At 45.0% G+C, this 25,933-nt stretch overlaps 1 protein-coding gene across 11 annotated transcripts in view; it reads right to left on the bottom strand.

Annotated features, from left to right (window-relative positions):
• LOC106653886 (homeobox protein homothorax) overlaps nucleotides 1-25,933 on the bottom strand; it is a 318,679-nt gene that overhangs the window by 161,803 nt on the left and 130,943 nt on the right. For 5 of the 11 annotated variants that reach the window (XM_023462677.1, XM_014373520.2, XM_014373518.2 and 2 more), the window contains exon 8: nucleotides 10,159-10,176. The exons of the other annotated variants lie outside the window; for them this stretch is intronic. In XM_023462677.1, coding sequence (XP_023318445.1) covers nucleotides 10,159-10,176 — 18 coding nt within the window. The remainder of the gene's footprint in view (nucleotides 1-10,158; nucleotides 10,177-25,933) is intronic. 11 annotated transcript variants of the gene reach the window in all.

Consider the following 25,933-nt stretch of genomic DNA (forward strand, 5'->3'; position numbering starts at 1 on the left):
AGCGACATTAATACTTTGCATATCACCCTGAGCTATAAGCTCGCCTGCGATGATTGGTCCCGATTTAATTGTGCGCGCTCATTAATACAGTTTTCTTGTGTATACGTGTAACGTCAGATGCGCGCGCGCGTATTAGCTGCATCGTCATCGTGCAACGCTATACACGATGCATAATACGTACTTAAGCGCAGTTATCTTCGTAGATAGCAGACGCTCGGCGCAACGCACTCCACGGCTCGAGAGTCGGAGCCGTCTCTCGGCGAGGCGCATGCAGGTTACAATAGCTGCGGGCAAGGTGTATTTCTGCAACCTGCAGCGATGTGACCTTCGATCCTTGGCACACATAGTCGCGTCGCCCGTTCGCTAACGCGTATATAACACACGCTGATTTACATAGCAAGCGAATTTCGAACTCGCCGATCTATCGTGTTTTATTTCGTTTCTATTTGCATTTGCAGTGCTAAGCGACACACATACTTATATTATATGCGCGCGCGCGTACCAGCGGCAAGTTATTTATTTGTGCAGAGCGAGTAGAGCTTGTGTGGCTGTGTGCGTACAGACACACACACTCACACATAAATAAGATCGGAATACGCGATAAATTGGATTGACCAAGGTGGAAAAAGCCTGTTTTTCATTCTTGACGATGCCGAGTGATGTATGACTTGACTTATGAGATGCCTAAGAAGATAATACTTTCAAATTATTCGCAGCTATTTCCAATCTAACCATTGAATACATTTTTGATAATCGTCTGACGCGAAGCAAAATAATTGCTCTGACCTGTTGGTTCTAATGACGTTTAATATTGACCCGCACAGACCGTCAAAATAAGTCTATTTCGCTCAAATAAAACGGCAAAGTTTAATGAAACGGCAGCAGCAGCAGCCGAGCATATCTGCAGTCGAGTCTCTCTCGCTCTCTCTCTCTCTCTCTCTCGTCTTGCTCGGCGCACGAGCGATCATTAATCTTTCTAATAAGTGCTGCAAAATATTTTATAACGACACCTGCAGGCGCTAATACACAGCAGCGAGCGCGTGCATGCTCAGTCGATACTCAATAAATTATCAATTAGTCGCGTAGACGCGTGCGCCGAACGAAATTATGTCGCGGCGCTATTCGGACGCGCGATACAACAGTTGTTTTTTTCATCGATCGGTTTTGAAATGCTAGCTATTTTCTCGCAATACAAATCACTTGTGTGCTGCTGCTGCTGCGCTCGCTTATAAACTCAACGCTGATACTCGGGAGAGGAGAGAGGAAAAAAATAACACCGAGTCGACGTTGGATTTGTAATGAGCAGCGGCAGCTTTCGAATGACGCTACAGGACGGCTTTTACAAATTACGCTTTGACAATTTTACCGTACTTTTATATCGGATAATCGATGCAGCAGCTGTATAGGTACGCAGTTGGGACGAGCGCGACGAACCGTTGGACGAGTCGTTCGACGTCCTTTTTTCGCTCTTTACTTTTCTTGATTCTTCGCTCCGATATACGTATACTTTTGTACCGTGTGCCTTGCGACCAATTAGTTGGCAAGGCGATGATGGTAAAAATGGACTTTATACCGTAGCTCGTCGGCCGAGAGTAATAGCAGGTTGTAGCGTGTATCCATCGCCGAGGCATGAGCTCTCGTGTCGGACCAACGAGACAATTCCGATGCCATCCCAACGACGCGATTTCGCGCACAGAAATTTTTAATTGACACTTTGAAAATGTGCATTGTGAAAGTTGACGTGGCGCGCACAAATGTACACCCGATAAAGAATTATCAAAATCTTTCGGTGGTCGTACGAAGCATATAGGTGCTAATGCACGATGTTATACGCACTCAACTCTCCACGTGTACATTCCCGCAAAAAAGAAACGAGTATATAGTCGCGAATAAATGCGCTCGCACAAGTGGAGGTGATTTATATATCATTGGCAACACACACTGGCAATGCACTCGAGTTTCGCCTTGTCACCTCACGCGAAGAGCTGCGACAGGATTTTGTCTCGAATCGCGTAGGTGTGAGCTGTGTTTGCATTTGTGGCTGCGGAATAAATGCATCAGCCAGCGTCACACAGCTACCAGCTATCGAAATCAAATTGTCGTGTATAGAAATAGAAACTCGTACGGGCGCAAATTCGCGTGTGTATGCGCGCGTGAAAAGCTGCTGCTATCCACTTTAGAGACCGAAGTAAAACGGAAGAGGAGAAAGAATGAGAGCTAATCTAATCCAGCGCGACACGCTTTTGCTAGATAAATTCAAGTCTATATTACTGCGAGTCTACATCCTCTCAACGGAGTGAGCGAAATACGTGTTTCAGATAAAGATATAATATTCGTTGATTTATTGATGTCGCATCAATTTGACGAAATTCGACGAATTTGAATTATGTAAAAAGATTGAAAAATTGCAAGTAATCAAAAGGAGCGAGTTGTAATTCTGCTCGCCAGCCACTGCTTTCCATATTAAGCAAAATGACGGCAGCCCGGGAGAATTGTAAATCTCGCGGTGAACGATCAGCGGCCGGCATCGTGGCTCGGCATCGGCTCGCGGCGTCCTATGTTCGTCCTAACTTGCCGAGAGTCTGTACAGCCCGGGCTAAAGAGAAATCAGATTGTGCCAAGATAAAGAGCTCGCAGCAGAAGTCCGCTGTCAAAACTGGTAGTCCTTGAGAAATTATGCCGCCGCTACGTTCGTAAATTTAACTAACTCGCAAGCTCGCACACGACTTCTTTTTTCTTCGCTAATAGCCCGTGTGCGTGACCGGTTAAAGGGATACTGCTAAACTTTGATTGAGAAAAAAACGAGAGGATAGACATGAAAAATCTAGATTATCGTCCTTTTTTTTTCTGCGAAAAACCCGAGTAAATTTTTGGATCAACCGAGCTCGTTTATTTTTTATCAATGTGAATATTTAAAGAAGCTAGGATACGAGTGGCAAATTGTGCTACGAAACGGAGAGGCACATACGCTAATCCGGAGGACGTGTTCCCGTATGCAGAAAAGGTATTCGTAAGCGCGTGGAGCAAAACTGTGTGCGCCTGCTCGAGCAAGATCGTCGGCGCGACGAAATAATGCTCGTGTGCTCGTGCGACGATGCAGTATAGCGGTGGCGCGGCAGCATGCTAAACATTCGCCGCACGAGGCGCTCCTTGCTATATGTATGCTCTGTGAAATGTCCAAAAGAAGCTTCTGTCCACGCGGAAAAGGCTGCTGCTGCACACGACTCTGCGCGCGCGCTCGGGGTAAAAAGACATGTTATGTGAATTTTAAAGCATTCGGGAGCAAAAGCATCTTGCCCATTTCCCGAGGATACATTGTGCCTACGCGCCCAAGTGTGAGTGTGTTTATGCATTTATACACGCACGCACACGAGCACGTATATATTTGTGCAAAATACGCGTGCGCACACATACGTGCGGCCTAACTTCCAGACGAGTTTCATGAATTTTAATGAAGACCCCGCTTCCTCGCCACTTTGAGAGCCGTATACAGCTAGCGGCAGCAGCGGTGCTGTGCACAGGCCACAGTCTGCTGTTTCTGCACCGTGTATACGAATACAAACTGCTCGCGAGCGCCAGAAAAAGTAATAATTGAGCTGAGCCATGCGCCGTACGCCGCTGGCAGAGCGTATTCTCTCTCCCGGCTGTGCGTTGGACCAATCCGAATACTCGTTTCGTAATTTTAATTGCAATTTCGTAAATGTAGCCGCGCCCCTTTCTATATGTGCCTGTATACACGCATTTTATTATACATACATATTCAGGAGAACACGCATATATGAGAGTTGAAAATTAGGGTAGGTGTCCGTGGAATCGCACAAAGTGCACTCAGCGAACGAGTTGGCATGAAAATTCATCGATGGGATCTGAATCGAGTTTGAAAGGATTGATAAACTGTAGTAAAAAAGCAAATTGCTGGACTTGCTTGATGATTGAATTGATATACAAATGTCACCGAAAAAATAGTTCATCCCTACTATTTGTCGGAAAAGTGTCGGAGACTCATCGTCATGAAACGGATATATAAGTACGTGATCCCTTCCTATACATGCTACATCAGCAAGCAAAACGTTTTACTAAATTATTAGCTCTGACCCTTTGATCATCCCAGAAGAACATCAGCGATTTCCAACGGCTCAAGTCTCGCGCGCACGTGAGGGAGGCTCCGACTGACTGTTGGTCGCTCGGCCGCTTACTCGTCTATATTGATTTAATACCGCACCCCTCAATTGCCGCCGAAGCCACCCTCGGCTTGTATGCGTAAACGCGGGAAAAATATCTACCTTTGCTGTACGATCGACCATACGTATAATGCACAACTTGGAAATGTGGAAATGGTCAAAAGCTGCCTTTACCGTTACCACGATCGAGTCGATGAAACATCAGTGTATACTTAACGTAATAGCTGTAAATGCAACTTAATGTAGATCTTTACGACTACAATTACATCGAACTACATCGATCTCAATAACTTACTGATGACCAAAAAATGATCTAATCGCCGGAAACATCAATTAGAACTTTGGATATTTGGACAAATTGATCAGCCATAAATAAGTTATATTTTAATTTAGAAAATTGAAAGCTAGCACGTTATAGTTTTCCAAGTCTCGAGCCGGCGGCGGCGGCGGTGGTGGTGACGCTCCAGACACGCAGGTTTAGGCTGGTAATGGTCCCTTGATACTTCGGAGCAATGGTCTGCAAAAGGACACCGTCGTCGTCGCCGCCGCTGCTACTTATTCTTTTATATTCGTCTCACATGTATATGTGTGCCCTTTGACCCTGAACGTACGTACGATTGGATGGAACTTGCCGTGGGTCATACCTTATGTATGGCACGACGCATCTCTTTTCGCTCGTGCAGTACGAAACGGTATCGCAGCCTCGTCGTCGTCGTCGTCGTCGTCATTTCGTATTCGGCACTGACCACTTTTCTATATACATTTACGTGCCCACCACATCTGTCTACTTATATCTGTTGGACTGTTGCTGCTGCTGCTGGCGGCTGCTTCTGGACTCGAGTCCAGTGACCGTCGAAACGCTTTTGCGTGTTCCTACCTAATGATATATACATACGCGCGCAACGATAGCCTACGCTATTCCCTCGAGAAATTTTCTTTTGTAGCGTAATACTCGATATTTTTTGTTCAGCGGCTAAAACGACGCCTAGACCACTAGTACGACTTGTGTATTCTATGGACAAGATGTGCGGCCAGCGGAGAAAAAAGGCCGAATATGTAGCCATAACTTTTCGCATGTATTAATGTCAAGTGGCGCTTTTCTTCTTGGTCGAGCGTACGTGTCAAAGCAAGCAAAAAAGTAGGAATTAATCAGAGCATCTTTAGGCCCTCGAGGTTGCGTTAAATTGGAGAAATTTATTATGCGTACGCTTACATCTTTGGAGCGTTGGTTTCAAAGTCCTTTGCCGCGCGTGCTGATGTTGCTTTATGCCGCGCGCTGCCTGTGTGTGTGTGCTTGCGTGTGTTACCATTGCAGCAAACAACGTTCAAAGCGAGGCATTTCCTGCCTACGTATACGTCGGGGTCTGGCAGTAGCAGAGCGAGTAACTCAATAAGACGCCGCGCGCGCGAGCGCATTGTATTACAAAGGCTAAACGCGAATCAAAGTCCCTAAATGCGCGCGTATACGTGTACCGTACGCGTGGTTTATACGCGCGAGCACTTTTTTTATAAACTATATCAAAGACCATAGGGCTTCGGGTTGGCAAAAGCACATGCACGCGCTGCTTTTATGTAAACAGGCCACTTTCGCGATTGATGGAGAGAGAAACAGAAAGAGAGAGAGAGAGCAAAAGAGTGGGAGAACGAATGATGTATGTCTACGAACTATGTCAGGAAGGAGGGTTGGATTTAGCACCTGTGTAATTTTTCAGTCTGGCGCGCTGCCCGGCTTATTGAAATGTGACGGTTCTTTTGATCGACTCGAAAACGAAGCTGCTGCACGCGTCGTCTATAATACAATATTTAGTTTTCGTTAAAACTTGATTTCAATTTCTGGATCCTTGAAAACGATCCCTATCAGCCCGGCCTGTGTTGTATATATCGCACCCCGCCTCGTATGTTGCACAATACATTATTAATGCACGCGTGTATACGTGTAGCATGTAGGATGTAGCAGAAAAAAGTACACACGTATTTTATGATAAAGAAAAAAGGTCCTCATGCGATATTTGCGAATATAAGCTGCTGCTGCTGCTGCTGTGCGAGGGATATGGCGTCTCTCTATAAATCACGTTAATAAACAGCAGCAACAGCAGAGAGCGGCGTGCCGTCTGGAGAATGCGCGCGACATGCATATGCACACGGAACAGTAACAGCAGCAGCCTTCATGCATATAATCCCAACCTTTTTCTGCATGTGCGCGTGCATCACTGCAGACATGGCGTGTGTGCTTCTGAATTTCTGACTTTGTTTTCACTTTTTTACGACTCGAATGCCAGCTGCGCGCCGAGCCAAATTTCGCTTCTCCCGATACTATATCCTTTCCATTATTTCTACCGTACTGCGCGCCGCCGATTTCATACCACTATATTTCTCAATATTACGATGATACAAGAAATTCAATCGAAGTTTTCGGTGTACATAATCATAAGCTGCAGAAATGGAGCGTGGAACACGATAAAGTGACGCGCACGTCTTATTATTGTACATCAGTCATAGCTCGAGTCGCGAGGGGGTATAAGCCGTAAGGCGTGTATCGTCGAGTCGTGTCATTTTAATCGCTCGTGACACGAAGCGATATTTTCTCTCGGCCGCTGATTCTTCAACTTCTTCTTGCTTGAAAAGCTCCTATGTGCGTAGCTGCAGCAGCAGCAGCAGTAGCAGCGTGACGGACGAGTGACTAAATCGTTCTTAAAATTTGATCAGTCACCAAACGAGTACGCAAAGCCACCTATATGCACCGCGCCGCTCGTTTCTGCGCTGCCGTTTTTTTCCCTCGGCCGTCTCATCTCGAGCTCGTTCGCAATTTTTTGCCGCTCCACTGCTCGGGCTCATACTTACACATATTATATACGCGCAGCGGAAAAATAAAAAAAGAAGCCCTTGGCGTCTCTGATCTCACCGCTCGCGCGAATTCGTATGATATAGCTTCGGATTTTGAAGTTGTTTATCTACTTATTATGTCAACACCAGCTAATTGGACCTTGGACGGGAGGTGCACGCTCGAGCATCTGCACGAGCCTCTACATACATCGAGAGATATTCCGCGTTTTTGTCCCATCGGCACTCATCATGGCGACAAGCATTGTCCGATTCTCTCACGCTTTTCTTCGCGCTCCGGCAGCTCGGCCGACTCGCAGCATCGCACGCACGCAGGCATAGCACGATGTACCCCAACACATACGTGTGTACGCGCAAAATCTTATCTGGCTCGCTGCTGTATGTGGCATGTACAAACGTACATGCGTTCAACATCGTCATTTCAAGATGATATCCGGACGAGGAGCCCGAGAAAGACGAGGCGAGACGTGAGCAGCTGCATACCTCGCGATGGTCATCGCGCGTCCTTCGTGCAAGTCGTGCATGCAAGCGTATATTATGATCGTACGTATGAATCCTGGCGTCGCTCTCGATCCGTTCGTATTTTTGAATGTACATAAACGTGTGACTGCGGGTATCCCCGTACTCTTATTCTCCAATACCTTTCGAACAAACATTGCCAAGAGCTCCAATGTGTCTTGTCATGCCTTTTTATTATCGTGTGCTAATTTTCATGATCTTTGATCATTGATTGTGGTTTGTGATTTGGCTGAGATTAACAAAATCTATTTGCAATTTTCATCTAAACCAGGACGTCCCAGTCGTTTCGTGTAATGCAATACACCGATGAAGGCTAGAAGTGACGCAAAGAAATCGTTCTTTCAGCCGCTTATGGGCGATTAATCCATCCGGAAGTGACAGAGAGTGTGTTGTGCGTCTGGTATATCTTGACAGGTGGTCATATTATTCGTACACGAGCTTGGCATACACAATGAGCCCGCAGCTTTTCCTCGCAGCTTGGCTCCTATACAGCCTCCGTGCTTTAGACGAACGAACGAACGAACGAGCGAGGCAACGAGACATTTGTCGATTTAATAATGGAACGGTATAGCTGTAGTGGATTCAGAAAAGAGAAAGAGAGGAGGGAGACAGTCGAGCTTTATATTTTAGTCGGCGATGTAACGACGCATTACGATTTTTCCTCCTCACTTCTACGTAGCATTACGGGCGAAGCGAGAGAGAGCGAGAGAAAGAGAGAGAGACGAAGGGAGAGGAAGGAAAGGGCCTAGCATATACGTGAGTGGCATTTGCGAGGGTGAAGAAGGCACGGAGAGCGTGCGCAACACGTAATCTATTTGTCGGACGACCATGGCGTATACAGTACAGTAGACTAGTGGCAGACTACGGTGGAAAGGCCAAATTCGAGCCAGCGGGGGTTACTTCGCGCCTACGTAGTTGCTTTATCTGCCTGCCTGCGTGTAGATGTGTGCTGCTGCGTGCGGTTGCGGTAGCATTTAATACGCAAGCAGCACCAGAAGCTGCTGCTGCTGCTGCTGCCTTAATTGCATTGCCTCGCTAAGCGAATGCATATTCAATTGCGCCTAAAGGAGAATGCATGCAAAGCACGAAATTAGCTTTTTGGCATTCTTATTCGGATCCGATTTATGCGCTCGCGCGAGATATGCTGGTAGTGGCCTGAACTACACGAGCGAGCGAGCGTCAAAGAGCAAAGGGTTGCGCGACGACGATCCTCTATATTATGTTGAATGATACTCGATCGAGCAACGACTGTACAGAGATGATGCCACATCCTGGCGCAGCTGTCGCTTATTCAGATTTCATGAAGTCATGAAGCACAATGCGAAGGGGAGCAATGACGTTTATGGGTGACGCTACTCGTCTTATATGTACTGCAGTCGTGTTATGAACATCTTTATGAATATTGAACGAGTAATATGTGCCACTCGCGAGCCCGCAATACATCTTGATTGAGAATCATGAAATTCGGTAATCGCTTGATGAATGCGAGGCTGCGCGCGCTAACCCCGCGCCTGTTTATGCTTGCGCGCGCGGATCTCGCGTATATAGTTATAAGATTGAAATAAGCTCGATGCAATTAGACGATTAATTCGATCTAGCCCGAGCCACCGCACACGCGCGGTGTAATGCCCGCACATAACTTCAACCGAGGCTTCAATTATACACCCAACTTTGGAATCATTAACTCCCGAGCTCTGCGTCGGGCTAAATGCAAAGCTGCCGCGCGCGCGTGCACCGGGGAAAGTCCAGGAAAAATTGCTGCGATAATTAAGGCAAAGTTTAATGTTCCAGCAGGGGAGCAGCAGACTTGTACGCGTATTATTATGTGCAAGATGTGCGTGTGTTTGTGTATACGACGACGACGACGACGAGCGTGCACACACACACACGCACGCACACTTGTATAGCAAGCTCAACACACAGACACCCACGAACGAGTGGTGGACCGGTTTGCGCGCTTGCAAGGAAAAAAATGATTAAATCCTGCAAAGGTCGTTGCATAAATATACCAATATAGGTATACTTGTACCTACACCGCATACATATTTATATGAGTAGATTGAGCACTACTAGCAGTGCTGTATACAGCCGCTGCTTATAAATTAATTACCGACGCGCGTTAACGATCGCCGGTAGCCCAATGAGTACTACTACACTGCTTGTGTAGCTGTAGTAGCAGCAGCAGCAGCAGCAGCAGCAGCGACTTATGCGAGCGCCTGTGTCGGCGGTTGTGCGCTTCCATGCCGTTGTTGGCTGTATACTGTATACGTTATGTAGCCGGTGGTGAGCTCGCATTTTTACAAGAGATGAGTAATTCATTGATAAACTTCGCAATTACGCGCGGTGTGCGCTGGCTCGCAATCCCGATACACGCGTCTCTACCCATATCGTGTAATTTTATCGACCTTTTTGATTTCGTTATTTTCCGTATTCGGCTAGGGGGCCGCCGATTAAATTTTTGCCGAAAAACACAGAGAGCGAGGGGGAGAGAATAAAAATGTAATGAGTACTAGATTATCGCGATTAATATTGCGCTTACCCCCGTGATCCGCTGTGCGATTAGGCTGCGGTTCGCTATAGCAGCGGTCGTGCAGGGAGCGCTGGTCAAGACACTTACCCATCATCATCGCTGCATCTGAAACATAAACGAGTACAGGCTATTGTTAGGCGCTCGAGAGAAACGACGTGCACAATACTATAGATTTTTCATCGGCACATCGCAGACACTTTTTGGATTACGAAGTGAACGTCTAGGGTTTTTTTTTTTTTTTTTCGAAGCCTAATTGAAACAATCGCTCTCGCTTCGTCGCGCGCAGTACTTAGCTAGATCTTAACGAACGAATCGCGCGAAATCCGAAAGGGCCAATAAATTACTATTGGAGAAAATTGATTTAGAAAGTCGCGAGCGCCTCGGACTGGAATCTTCTAACAAGATCAATTTTCTAATCAAATGGCACGGCGCAAATATATACATCCAGCAACGCACAAGTGATAATTTACGCGAAACTGACACTTATGTCTGCTGCCGCAAGCGGGCGCTGTAAAAAATGCGTACGATGTACGCAATTCGACGAATCAGAAGGTTGGCTGTGTGCTCGCGAACTACGAGAAAAATAACGAAGTCGCTGCAGTCTCATAGACGACATGTAATTTCGCGCGATAATTCCATAGGTAGACTAGGCTCTGTCTCTCTCTCTCTCTCTCTTTCGCACTCGCTGCTACACATATCTTCACTCGTCTATCTCTATTTATTATTCCCGTTGAAATAAGTATACACATCTTACATGCAAGCTCGTTGACTTTTCCAGCAGAGTGACTAGCCATTAGTGCGAGAAGCCGCCGTAAAAGCCACTCGCAGGATTGACGTTTACAGAATTTATTGCACTTGTGTAGTGTGCGCGCAGACGAGCCGAGTGGATCCCAGACGATACACACTTCGTATAGCTTATAGGCAGTTGCCTTTTCACTTTGTTCCTTGCCGCGTGGGTTGCGCTCGTGGAAAATTTTCTTACAAAGAGAAATCATGCGCCTCGGATTTTTCATTTTCGATATTCTGATTGTGCCAGCCAGCGATGCAGTGTTCGCGATTCCGACGAATTTGCATAGACGCGTGCAAAGTATATATTGCACGGAAAGAAACGCTTACACGGGCACAGCACATACATTGCTAATATCGTTAACAGAAATAATCGATATAATTGATTGGATAACACGAGCTCTGATTAAATTATCCGACCGGATGTGCTTCGACGATTAAATACTGAAAAATAAATGATGAATTATGTAAGCACGAAAAATTCATAGATTATTCGTGTAGTTTCAGCCAATTTAATCTGTTTACTCCTTTAATGATAAGATCTATTCGCCTATGATTCAAAGAGTCCAAGTTTCAAGATTTATTAGCTTGCACATTCAACAAGTGATTATCAGTCGTAATTCATTTAATTTTTCATTTCATAGAGCTTTACAAGATTACAGACGTCGTTGCTCAAGCAATATCGAATGACATAATTACAGCGCGTGGTCGCAGTAACAATATCATCAAAAATCAAACAAAAACATTAATGATTCGAATCTACTTTTATGATTTGGCTGACGGCAAAAAGTCACGTTTTTAAAATGTAAAAATATACATTAATAAATGCGAAGAAAAAAGTTTTCGTCTACCTGGGCTGCTGCTATGTCATCGAAATAACTGGCATACTTAGCCGGGACCCGAGAGCGAAGCCTATAAAGCTGACGCAGGCAAGAAAAACGCGAGAAGGAGATCATTTTGACGCAAAGAAAAGTAAATCAAAACGGGTAGAGAAAAAAGTGAATCGCCCCGCGTATAGCATGTATTACCATTTAAGATGCGCTAAATTAAACGCGCGTGCGTTTCGAGAATTTGATGCGAGGCGCGCGACGATGTTAGCAAACGAGGGACAGAGTGGAGAGACGCGAAGAGCGAAAAAAGCGAAAAACGGAAAGCCGAACCCTGTGTACATTCCTTGTAACAAATTTTAAAACCAACAAAAACTCGAGATCGCGAGAGAGGGAGTGAGAGAGAGCAAAAGAAACCATCATCATCGTGAATGACGCCTTGATATTGCGCGTCTGCTGCTGCACCCCCCCCCCCCCCCCCCCCCNCCCCCCCCCCCTATAGCGCGTCCTTGTGTGCATCGATAATTTTTGTAACGACGCTATGCACCACGTTGCGCCGCGATGCCACGGCAAAAAGTAATTACCTGCAGCCTGATTATTTATCGGTGACGTCTGATCGTGGCTCGCGAATGGAATTCTCTTATTTAGAAATTTAGCTGACAAGAAGCGCACCGGGCACAAGAACACGACGAAGCGCCAGACGTTTATAATCGACGCGCGAGTGCAATAGATTAACGTAAAGAGAGTTAAATTAGTGCGGGCTGAAATGTTAACGCGGCAAAAAATTATACAGTCGTTCAGCGACTCTTTTCGATTCGAATGCGAATAAATCGAAACTCGCTAGATGGACACTCGCGGCAACAAGGTCGAATCGCAGCGTGTATAGATGGCAACGATGCGCGCGGATGTTTATTTTCGGTTAATATATTTAATTCGATAGTGAAATTCTAAATAATACATAATACCGTCTGGGCTTGCCAAAAGTTTATCTAGTACGTGCATCTGTGTCAAGTGCAACGGGCGCGCGCGCGCGCGCGAGAAGAGAGAGAGAGAGAGAGAGAGAGAAGCATTTGCATTTCGAAAGAAAATATATAGCCGAATAAACGATCGCAAAGTCGTACATCAGCGACAACCGAACGAATATCGACTTGGCCAGACACCAACGCTTTGGCCCGTCTCCCGCGGCTGCGCCACCGCCACCAACGTCGCAGTCGCTCGGCTCGCTTGATAAACAATCTATTCATACAATTTGTACGCCCATTTATTAAATTATTATTCTCGTGAAAAGTCAACTCGCTGAGTTATCTACTGTGAAACGCGTCACAATAATTAACTCTTCGAAATAGCCAACTAGATGGTAAAAAATCGATTCGTTTCGGAGTCGCTTCTAGTTACCACTCCGGGATGACATGGCACTCAAGCAATGGCTCTCGTATTAAAGTATATTAATAGAAAATCATCACGTACTGGACAGAAGAAGATCTTATCGTTTTACGCTCGCTCGGCTGCAACACTCGTACGTGTGCAGTCGCAAAATTTGCTAGCTTACTCTTTCATTGCGTATACGAGTGGATCGTCTCCCTGCGCGCGCACATACGAGTTGCGACTTGTCAAAAATAAACGCACCTCGCACCTCTCGTGCATTACCTTCGAAAATAAACGGTGAATCGCCGAGCTGAACGGCGCGCGCGCGGCGGCGCGTGTGGGAGCTACACGCACATGTGTGTGACTACCAACGCCCTGGGAGTGCGAAAATATAATATAGAAAATAGACGAGTGGCGCACGAGTCGAGGAAATAGTTTTGAAATTCATCCTCTATAGTCAAAACAGTCGACGTAAGTGAGAATTCAACCGGCAGTCGAAACATTTATCGCAAACGCATTGCGATATTAATCAACGAACTCGAGACGTAGTGTTTTCACACGTCGATGCTGTAAACTTAAAATCACTCGACGGCACGTGCCACTCTGTAATTACAAATTAGTGTAAAGTCTCGAATGCCGAAAACAGCTCACGTCGATGCGTACAATGCAAGGGAAAAAAACGAGAAATATTCTGTCTCAATCACGTGCAGTGGGCGCGAGTAAACACCTCGAGCGTGTAAACGAGTTGCAGAGAGGCCGAGAGCCGGCTGACGCACTCGAGTTCACGGAAGCGTTAGTCTCGATTAAGAGAGAATCGACAGGGCCTGGCGCAGTCGGCAGGCGCGAAAAACTTACCTCTGCCTCTCTCGGTAATATAAAGGCCGCAAAAGTTTCAGTGACATCGTTTCGTCGCTTCGACTGAGTGTCCGTACATGCGCGAAACTGGCCCCCGAGTGTCAGGGCTAATTGTGCTTTCTATGAAATCCACGTGTGATTACCGCGAATCGACGCGACTCTTCCTTGCTGAATAGCACGAGTCTCGAATTCAGCCTCTGCACTACTTTTTTATCGGGGGCCCCGAAAAATGCCTATCTCTGCCGGGCCCGCCAGCAGCAGCAGACACGCGCAAAAGAAGAAACAAAAGCTGCCGACGACGACGAAGCCGCCGTCGGGCCCAAGGAATTTTAATTATAAATTAGTTGATTAACTCAATAGTGTTTTTATCTACCCTCGACGACACTGTTGCTCATTCGCGAGCGCTGATGCCGGCCAATGCACCTGACCGCATACCTGTATTATTATACATCAACAGCAGCAGCAGCATAATCGGCAGCGGTTCTCTTTTTCACGGATCACTTTTAAAAATCATCAACACACCGGTCACGATTGATTGATTCGTTTTTACCAATTGACCGCTCTCTCATTTGAATGTTTCTTTGATGGAGTTTTTTTTTGGTGGCGGCGTTCGAATCTAATTTAGCGTGTTTTCAAATGCGCGCTCGCGAGTCCAACGATGACGATAATCGCGCGGCGCACGAGGAGCGCTGGCACAGGGACATTATGCACAAATGCATGACTACGGAAATAGACTGCACCATACCGGTTTTTGCGACTCGACGATTCATGCAAAATGCCCGCGCGTAGACGTGCTACGGCTGAATCGTCGCTTTTTTTTGCGCTGCGCTCCAATGGAATTCAAAAGTGATATTTCTCGTCATTTCGAGCTCGTCGATTTTTCAACATGACGCATATTGCAGATAATTCAAAAGTATCGATCGACTATGCTTATTTTAGGACAATTAAATCAACAATATGGCAAATATTTTATCATAGTTTATGATTGGATAAAATATTGCTCCACGAAACTGGTTTTTATGCAAATCGTCGAACACCCTCGTTGCTCTAAAACTAAAATACATCAAATATATAGATAAATTAATCGATGGCAGTAAAGCATACCGACAATCGCTCAGAAATGGCTCGAGAACACGACGATAAAGATTTTAATGTGAAATAATGCAAGTTGAGAACTTTTGCATACAAAAAATGTATTAGTATCAAATCAGAGTAAAAAAAAGTGAACGAACGAGAGTGCGAGTCATTTGGTACAAGGGTACGGCGTCGGCTGTCAGAAATGCTTTTTGGCATGTTCAATATTCCGAATGCGTTTTTTTTTTTTATATTAAATGAAATATTCAGCACATGTTCGTGCGAAGAATATAAATGAAAATGATTAGAAATGTTAAACTTAAATAGTCATTTTACACGTTTCTCTATACTCGAAGAACGAAAAAAAATAGTTACAATAATTCCAAGTTAAGTAGAAATTTAAGAAAATAAAAATGATAAAATTCAATACAAAGGCAAAAGATGTCGAGTCAAATGTAAAGAGCTGCGTGTTATATATGTTGAAGCTAAGGCTAAAGTCGTGCGTTCGATGCGGACACCTGCGACTGCAGCACAAGCGAAGTATGGGGCAAGCGATGGTATATACACAGGTGTCGAATGACAAACTCCAAAAATCGCGCTTTGTCATATAATTCGTATCTTTTTCGTGGTCCCTTTTTGCAAGTCAAATGAGAGAATAAAGTGTAATTTTTCTCCCTTCTCTGGGCTTTCGTTGAAAGACACTACTGCTTTGGTCACAAGTACACGCCAACGTAGCCCATACCTTTTAACTATATCCCTTTTACAGTACATTATAAGCAATGTATTTATTACCCAGCGGTATAATAATTTTTCTAAAATGCAAACACATGATTGTCCGTTCATGTGCATAAGCTGGCAAAATAAGCAACGAATTCGTTTATCATCAAAGGGCACATTATTTGAAGCTCGAGTAGCAGCAGTACATCCTACACTTCAAAAGCAGCTGCATCGAGTTAACAAACTCAAAACATAGGGCCGAATTCACATACACTAAAGCAAATGCAAAAGAACGAAAAAAAACGCTAAAAGTTCCGTCGCGCCGGAGAGAATCTTTCGCGCATGTTGCTTGATTCTAGCAGGGCAAAAAAGATTTGCGAGGACTTTTAATCTAGCGCTACTACTAGCACTAAACGCGAGCTATTCGACACACACACACACATGCGGCCTGCACTTGGCCAAGTGAGAGAAAGAGCCGGAAAGTTGTGTAGTCCTCGGACTCTTTGGTATTCGAGTTCGTCGTCGTCGTCGTTACACATACCAGAGAGTTGAGACCTGAAAGAGAGAGAGAGCGAGAGCGTCGAAAGAGCGAAATTTCGGTCGCTCACGAGGCAAAAACCCTACGCGCGACTCGCGACTGTATAGGTACCTTCAGGCGCGCTATGTGACCCGCCGCCGTCGTCTTATGCGACTTTTTTGTTTTGTACTATAACAACTCGAGCCATCTCGGCGTACGTGAGCATAGAATTTAGAATATGCAGCTCGCTCTCACATGAAGCTTATTTTCAGGTCTGCCGTTGGAGTCGGGAGGGACTGCAAGGCCCATTCGAAAAGAAAGAAAGTTGAGCGACGAGTTGCAACGTCAAAACGCATATCTTTTTTTTACTGATTGTCAATCAGTTTTTTTTTTTATACATTTGAAAATGAATGTTTATGTGATAAAAATTGTAAGGTAAAAAGCAAACGACTCGGAATGTAGTATAATTGGAGCTCTAAATATTTTATATAACAGAATCTAAGCCGATGCAACGATGCACTGATTGTCATCGGGACGACATTTCCGTATAGCTCATCGACGTGCGCAATGCGCGATCTTTATGAAGGCACGACGATTATAAAGGTCCAAAGCTGGAAGCTTGCTCTCCTCTCAGAGGTATACGCGTCGACTTCTACACCAGTCCATAAAGCAAAGCCAAGTGCGAGAAAATAGTCACAAGTATTTTTTTTTTCCTATATGCTCTCTGCAGCCGCTAACAGGAAAATCTTTGCTTGATTGTTCGTGGAAAGATCAGCGAAGGTGTGACTTCGACGCGCTGTTATGTATCGACACTCGTGCAAAAAATTAACTCGGCGCTCGCGACGCGATTTATTTCTTTTCACTGCGCGTCACATGGCGCGCGGCACGAGGCTGTGGATGATTTTTGCAAAAAATGTTTTTAATTTTTAGAAATATACTCGGATATGTCAAGCACGATTTCGCTCTCCGTTCATTCGTCATACTTCGAGGCATATACTCGTTTGGGGTCGAGCAGTCGAGGCCTTATCTAAGGTAGATATAAAGTCGGTGCGAACTCTGTTACCGAGGCAGCCCTTGGTCATGCACGTATACACACGCGCGCCATTACACGAGTTTTGATCGCCGGTCGTTAAGGATCGCTGCTTCTACGATGGCGAGCACGACGACGACGACGGAGAGTAGTACAACACGCAGCCGCGCCATTTGCATAACTACTTTGTCAATGTTGCGTCGACGGTTCGCGCGTACGCTCGTACATATGCTTTGTATTATATACAGCATGATCGAAATAATACGCGAAATATATATATCGACGAGATGAGGTGCTGTGTAGCAGTGCTAGCGAGGCTCAAACTGAAAAGGCCTCGAGAGGCTCGCGGAGGATCGATGGAATTCACGTATAGCGTTGAGCCGAGTCAAAGGTAAAAAAAAAATCAGCATCTTCCTTCTCTTTGTCGATGAGTCGAAAAGGCCCGTTGCAGCATATATGCTTGAGCAACGCCACATTGAAATGTACGAGCGTGCAGTGCGCGCGCGGTAACAACCTCGCTCATGCAAATTCTTCTTCATTTGAGTTTCAACTGCGCGCGAACCTACACAAACAAACACGCACACACACACACACACACGTATACACATTTACTAAAGTACACACACGATTGTACGTACAAACGTTTCGAGCAACATAACGGTAATGCGCGTGCCAAACGCAAACCATCATCATCATTATCATCGAGAGAGTGAGAGCGAGAGAGAGAAAAAGAGGGAGAGAGAGAGAGAGCGGGTTAAAAAGAGTCGATGCTGAGCGGCTTCTTTTACATGCACCACGTACATATAGGATAGGAGCGGCGCAGTCAGCAGTTTTTGCAAAAGTGCATAAATGTACGCGCTCGCTGCGTGGGAAAAATCACGGCTGGCGGCGATCGGCGTGTATACGCTAGCGCGGATCATTCGACAAGAGACAAATCGTGATGCAACTGCGAGACGAGAGGCTCGCGAGTATTTTTTGAATAATTGCTTAGCGATACGAGAAAACAACGAATGAGTACGAGCGAGAGAGCTCCGGCACATGCATAATAGGTGTGCGGAGTGTGGCATTTTTGCCGCGCGCAACGCACCAATCAGTCCGATGCACTGCTGCCGCAGTCGAGTATACGGCAGAGGGGGCCAAATCGAGCTTAATCCTTTACTTCGTCGTCCAAGGTCGTGAAAGCACTTGCGAGTACGATAACAACATGCGGACGAGACAAGCGAATACTCGCACACGCACGTGGGCATGCACTCACACGCATTATGTATAAAAGGCTCTGTCGCTTCAAACTACTTGGCAAGTATATGCATTTTTTATCTGCATCGCAGGTCTCTTTCTGCCTCTCTCTCTCTCTCTCTCTCTCTCTCTCTTTCTCTGTCTTTCTTGAGCTCGAGCTCGTCCGCACATTGTATAAGACGACTTTTCTTGACGACGAGAACGGACGAGACACGATGGGGACAACTCGAATCAAGCTACGTAGCAGCGAACGCATCAGGAATCGGACTATGCACCAACTCGAAGATCGGCGTACTTGATAAAGGTGAGAGAAGAAACGCCGTGTACATACGCGAGCCTGGTATACGTATGCGAGCAGCAGCAGCAGCGAGTTACTTTATTGTCGTCGACGAGAGGGACGATAACAGCACTCTACAGAGGAGTCAGGTTATCATTAAGCGAAATGCCTCGTCCTTTACTATATAAAGAAGCCTAGTCGACAACAACCTGTACCTCCACGTACTTATTATATCCACCCAAAACTATTTAACAAATGCACGACTGTAATCTCAGCTAGCTATGAGTTGTTCTTGTTGTTTCAAGATAGTTCAGAAAGTTTTTTTTTCATTTGGTTTTCAGTACATTTAAAAATGAGAACCTTTCAACTAAATTTGTTACGTGCTGGAAAAGCAGCGAAAACAAATTTACTTACTCGCTCATATTTGTAAAATAAATTAGTCGACGAGTTGGTGAAAACTTTACTCGTCTTAATGCCTCAAAAGTAACTCCGTGATATAAAAAACATCTATCGCTCAGACACGCACGTGAGCTGCAGCAGAAGAAACGTAGTAACGCGATACGTGCGAGCTATATAAACGTCGCGCGGGAGAGAAAAAAAACGGATCCTCGAGCAAATTGGCTCGAGCAATATAAATGAAAAATAAAATTATGTATCCACTTTTGCTCGCTACTCGAACGAATTATGCCAATAAACTATGGCCGAACGTCTGAAATAAAGGAGATATCGAGCACGCGATGTGCAGCCCTGTGTACGTACCGGCAGGAAAAAGGATACGCGCGTGCTTGCCGAGAGAAGGAGCAAACGAAACGAGCAAGAGAAAGATTAAAAGAAATTACTAAAATGCATGAAAATGAAACTAAATCGAACTGAGAACTGAGAAAGATAAAAGATCGTGTGATCCAAGTGCCACTGCTGCAGCTGAGTTATTAATAAGCCAGGACGACGCTATCTAACGCAATTGGAGCTGAGGTCTCGTTCACTCTGCATAAATAAATGGAAAAACGAAAAAAAGGGTAAGAGAAAGAGCGACAATGAGAAGTCAGAGAGTCGTAGTTACTTTTTCTTTCCACTCGGTTCCTACGAGAACTGCGGATGCGTAATTTGTCTGATGGAACGGGTTCACTCATCGGATAAGATCAATTGACACTCGCAAGATTTCTCTCTTCCTTTACTTTCATATTATGTGCGCTCCCAGAAAACAAATAAATATGCTTGATTTTCTGTAAAATCAAAAAGATCAAAACATTTTTTGTCCACTGGTATAAAAAAGTTGTTGTTCAAGTTGATGTCATACATGTCCTCAAATTTAAAAATTGTTGAAACGATTACTTTTGTTCAGATGCTCGAATTTTTAATTTTTTCGAAATTTTGCATATTGCTGTGAAAAAAAAGAGTTAAAAAGCTTTTTTATTGGATATTGTCATAACTTTCAATGAAAAAAACATTCCAAAGAAAAACCGTGTGTTTTTTCATTCAACACGAGATAAAAAAGAAAATTATATTTAAAAAGAACCGATGTATAAATGAAAATTAATATAACGATTTCGCAAAGATTTCATGACCAGAGTAAACGATATTTTTTGTTAAATAAAATAGAAAAAAAACTGCGATACGTACGGCTCGAAACAAAGTGCAAAGAACGGTAATCGAAATAACGCTCGTTATGATTATTGAAATAAAAAAGTTGTATTTATAATTAAAATAAGCAAAGTTATTGGATCATACGAATGCGCATCTGGAAGTCATAATTGTGTGACATAAAATTGAATATGTAATTGTTGATGCTGTACGGCGGTGCGCACGAGCGTTGCGAAAAAAGCTTGTAATAAAATTTAACAAGATGCGATTTTTATAGAATCATTTAGCAACTATTACGCGTTTATAAGTGTGTCTCCTATAGATATATAATAGCCGATCGTAAAAGCTGTCATCGTTAAATCCAACACACGTTACGCGTGATTCGCACGCGCCTCGATCGGTATCAACTATTTAACCAGTCTGAAAACGGTAGGTGAGAAGAGTTGGACAAAAAAAAAATTATATAGTTGCATCTATTATGAAATTGACACGAGACCAGGAAGATGCATTCCAGTAGAGGCTAGTGTGAATTCGATTGTTACGTGGTGGACGCGCACAGCATATAACGACGGTGTCAACGCGCGCTGGAATTAGGTGTCACGCGGCTCCCGTAACGAGAGTCCAATCATATTCTCTCTTACAGAAGGAAAGGTGCCTTTACCCGCAGTGTACATGCTATAATGCCAGCTCGAGTCACCGGGATCGTGACTGCAGAAGGGCGTCGAGTGGATTCGAGAGACTCGACCACGAGTATAACGAGTACGAGGGCCCATCTGTCGACTAACGAGCGACAAGACTTTTCCACCTCGACGACTGGCGATAGGCCTCGACCTCGACTCGTGCTGGCAACGGTAGCAGCTCGAGCCAGTAATTATTGGAATGCGATCTCGGCACCTTATCGTCCGACCTTTTGCACCTAGCGAGTCCAGAGCAAAGCGATGCTCGCGTTATACATTGTATTAAGTAGTTGGCGCGTGGAAGGATAAAAAAAAGGATGCCGCGATTAAAGCAAGCGCACAACACGGGTGCTACTATTTGTTATTAGTTACCGAGCAGCATTGCAGCGAGCTCGGCTCGAGTAATTAATTGGGATAGCACGTCGTTTGTTATTTTTGTAATGCGCTTTCATTCTCGCATGAGACAAGCAGTCGACGCTCAGCTAGTTCTCGCAGATCGATTATCTGATGGTCAGCGTGACATGCAGCTAAGTACGCGCTGCATCTAGATCTTCATTAAGTTCTCTCTTCTGCTACAGCTACCTGTTTTCCAAGCCTTTGACGCACAATGGCCTACGGTCGCATAATTGTAAATCTCGCACTCGACAATTGTCGAGCATTTTTGGAGCAAGTGCATATTTGCTTTTTACGTAGAAAAATGTAATATGTGGCAATAGCACATTAGGAGGCTTGCATATTGATCGAACTGCCGATGACGCGACTACAGCGACTGCGACGAGGTTGGACGCCTTATTTACGCAAAATTGAACAGGTAAATCGCGACGAGAGCACGGAGCAAGTTTAAAACTACAGCCACGCCTTGCAATCGCGGCTGATTGTGCGCGAACATGTGTAGAAAAGCTGAAAGTGCTCTAATACATGTCGTGAGAGCGAGACATGCACCACGGCGTTTTGTCTACACTTTTTCTTTGACTCGGTGTAAGAGTTCTCTGATTTCGAACTTTGTACGTATACCCTATAGGGAAACCCCATTGAATGTGTTTTCCGATTAAATATGTAACTTATGGCCAGGTACGATTGTAACTCGATTTTTACCCAAACGCGCGGAAGATTTTATCGTTACACTTCTATGAAGAAATGAATGTACACCAGTACCAATTATGAGCAACTATACAATACATATGTTTATACGTACAGCTTCTGCATACATTGTTGCTTAGAGAAGTTGAGGTGCAAAATTTATTGACCGACTGAAACCTGCGTGCGAGCCGAGTACACGGCCAATGCAAATAAAATCTCGGCTTTATGTACTTGAAGCAGAAAAAAAAGTCGACGGGGCCAATTGGCAGTAATTGGACAATTCGCGAATCATGCTGGAGCTTTAATAATGCAAATGTTTAGCTGTTTCAAGCTGCGTTGCAATTTTTAGGCTTGAGCCGTCCAAGCTAGAGAACAAATCGCACGGTAAAATCGCAAAGTTAACAAGTATAATAAAATAAGAGATTAAATCGGCTTACTCGTGAACGTATCTCTATTTGCTAAACTTGCAACAACTGCGTGTAGTACTGCACAAGGGCATACAATAAAATCATTGATACTTGGACATGCGTAAGCGCGATCGCTGGATAAAAATAACCTCGTGCGAGAAGTCGCTAAAAATTCAAGCGCTCGGTGTCAATGTTATTCGTGATTATCTGTACAAGTCGCGCGCAGAAAGTAAGAAATGTTCCGAGCGCGAACGGAGGAGAGGCAAAGTCGTTGACCATCGAGCTCGTGCTTGCGCCGAGCATCGAGCCACGAATCTGCTTCTGCGTGCTACGCTGCTCACGAAAATAAATTCGGATGCGTGCAGCGTGAGAGCATATGCAAATACGCACGCTGGGACTTTCGGAACGACGTGCGAGGGTACTTGTGGCGTCGCGCGAGTGCGAAAAATGACAGAGCCTCTCTCTCTCTCTCAGAGCCACGCAATGGGTGACGCCCTCGAGAAATGAAAATTTTCTGCAACATTGCGTTCGAATGCGATCGAACCGCGAACGCTAGGAGTATTATATGGTGCGTCAGACGGAACGCAAACGATGCCCTGTTCCTGCCCATTGACGTGAAATCGAATTGTTACTCATAGGTATGGTGCGACCGAGGGGTGGCTGCCTGCATATAATGATTTTTTTCGGCGAGCGCATCTCTGCGGCTCATGCTTATTTGCATTTTCCAAGCCATTATCTTTTTGAATGTCGCGCACTTTATTCTGAAAATGTGGTGAATGTATTATGGTATTGATCATTTATACTTTCGAGGCAGAAGCGCGCAAGAGTAAAATCTTGCAGGCGTGAAGGACGAAAAGAGATAAGTTTCGAGATTGAAAAAGAGTCCTGGAAAGGAATCGCTGAAATACACGCTGAATGTTTGTACATATTCATGGACGTAATATTCGCGAGCGTACAATAACATAACGACTATCGAGTAACAGAGGCAATATTTCGTGCCAACACAAGCTCGCGACAAGCGATACAGGCGCACGAGCGCGTGCGACTTTTAAACGCTCGAACTCGCAACAAGAGAAAAGGAGCGCGGCTGGATACAAATGAGCCACACGATGTTGTCTCTATTTGGCCTGGGCGAAAGCACAGATCTATAGGTGAAAACACCAAGACAGAAAAGTTCATGAATGATATGTACATTTTTTGAGATATAGAACAAGGTGATGCGTGTAAAAATTATGAAAATCAATTTGATTGTTATAATGACCGCACTCGTGAACACGTACATTCCATGTTTATCTTGAACTTTCAATACGCTCTGAAATCAGGCCTGAAAGTCAATTTGTCATCTGGTGCTTTTCAAACGAAAATAGCCAAGCTGCGGATTGTTGAAAAGTCGAGTTAATAGACGTGTTGTCGCTCGAAGAAAAAGCAACACCTTGTCGACGGCGCTGCATTACATTTCGCAAGCGGGCGCGTCAACGAGCGTATCTTTTGACAGGCCAGCTCGCAAAGGCGCTCGGCTTCGTTCGACGACAAGCGACCGCTCTGTCGGAGCGACAAACTTAGTAGCTTAGCGCGCTACTGTCGCATTAGCCCGCCTACGTGATCTACCTGTGCCTTCGCCTAGCTTGCCTCCAAGTTTTATTGTTTCTGGCATCGAGAGTGCGGCTTCGATGACGAACGCGTGAGAGCGATTGATTAGTGGCATTGCACTTTTCGTATCGAGGCGCGAGAGTAATTGTCCTGTAAAGTCGTAGAGGCGAGAGAGGTGAGAATAGATCGAGGTGACATAAGGAGCATATGCAGATCTCATTTACGGTGTTGATCAGACATGGTATCTTTAAATGTGTACGAGGCTCAAGGTGCATTAATCAGTGCGGCCACCAATGTACACGGTGGCTGGTGATAAGTTCTTTATTCGCTTAGACGACACGCGATAAAGTCGCTGCTTGTAAGAAATTCGAAGCGTTGCGAAAATGAGGTAAGGACCGAGCAACAAGTAACTACGGCCCCGCCGTAGTCGTCTATGTGCGTTATCGTATACGCACGATTGTATAACTCGATCAAAGATAAAGCCGCGAACGTTGTCTGCGCAACTTCAACATGACAAAATTGATAGATTCCGAGGCGGCGCGCGCGTGCCCTGTAAGTGTAAGTAATCCAGCCATCATTAGACCAGTACATGCGAATAATATCGCGGCTACAATGCCATGTTTTAATGAGATTTACGCGCCCGATGGCTTCCCCCATAATATGCATGTAGTACCTATACACCATACATCGATTAAATAAATTCAAGAATTTAATCGAGTCTGCATCTTGTTGCGCGCAGCGCGCGAGGACGCGTACACAAGCCGAGCGAGAGATACGAAATATCTCGTACTTGTCAGGCATCGGCAACGACTTATGCGAGACACGGTCCGTACTGTAATCGCTCGGAGTAACTTTGTAACTGTTGTCTGTATAATACGCACAGTCCGATGATGTCTCAAGCCTGAATAATATCACAAAGTATCAAAGTCTGGTGAGTTTTTCTCTCGAAAAAACTGTTTGCAATCACCTCGGCTGCAGCTTGCAGAGGGGCACACCTAGCCGTTAAGCGATTGGATCACTTTAGTTTGCTTTCCTCCCTCTCTCTCTTTCTCTTACTTTTTCTTTTTCTTTCTTTCGTTCTTTTTATTTTGCCCAACGAATTTATAGCGGCAGACTGGCTTAACTGTCGGACGGCATGAACTTGTGTGTAGCCCGCGCGATAACGACCCTTTCGTCCACTACGTATATATATATGTGAGTGTGTGCGTGTGGGTGGGTGTGTGTATGTGCATGCATAGCCGCGTGCACCAACTACTCCGTTTCGCTCTTGTTTTTCCGCGATGGCTATTTACTGCTCTCAACACGCTGCTGTTTAACGGTACACGCTTAGCCGTGCATGCTTCGAGAAAACAAACATTCGATTAAAGAATAAGGGACGTATTATCGGACTCCGCCAAATCCTCCTATTTTTCTGTTTTTCTGATTACCGACCCTGGAGTTTTTCGAAAAACTAATTCATATTTGCACGAGGACTGCGCGACCCGCAGAAAAAGCTCGCGAGCGACCAAGATCCATAAATCTTAACTGGTACAGCTGATTTAGCGCTATTCGTGTAAACACCTCTCTCAGCTTCCGTATGAAAAAGAAAATTTCTTCATACGACTAATTTCAACTCGTTCAACATCGTGTTTGCACGAGCAAACGTTCCCACAGAATGATAAGCTCTCATGATACGACGAGTTCACTTCCTTTTGCAACAGTGTAATGATGGGCTTGCAGTAGTCGCACAAAAAACACTATCTCCAAAAATCTCTCTATCTCTCTCTTCCTCACTTCGTTTGCCGTGAGAAAAGTAAGTATGATTTTCCGCGCGAGCTTTTGTATGAATTTTTTGAATGAGTGC

This window comes from Trichogramma pretiosum, unplaced genomic scaffold (assembly GCF_000599845.2).
Source record: "Trichogramma pretiosum strain Unisexual culture from Peru unplaced genomic scaffold, Tpre_2.0 scaffold11, whole genome shotgun sequence".
Taxonomy (NCBI): Eukaryota; Metazoa; Arthropoda; class Insecta; order Hymenoptera; family Trichogrammatidae; genus Trichogramma; species Trichogramma pretiosum.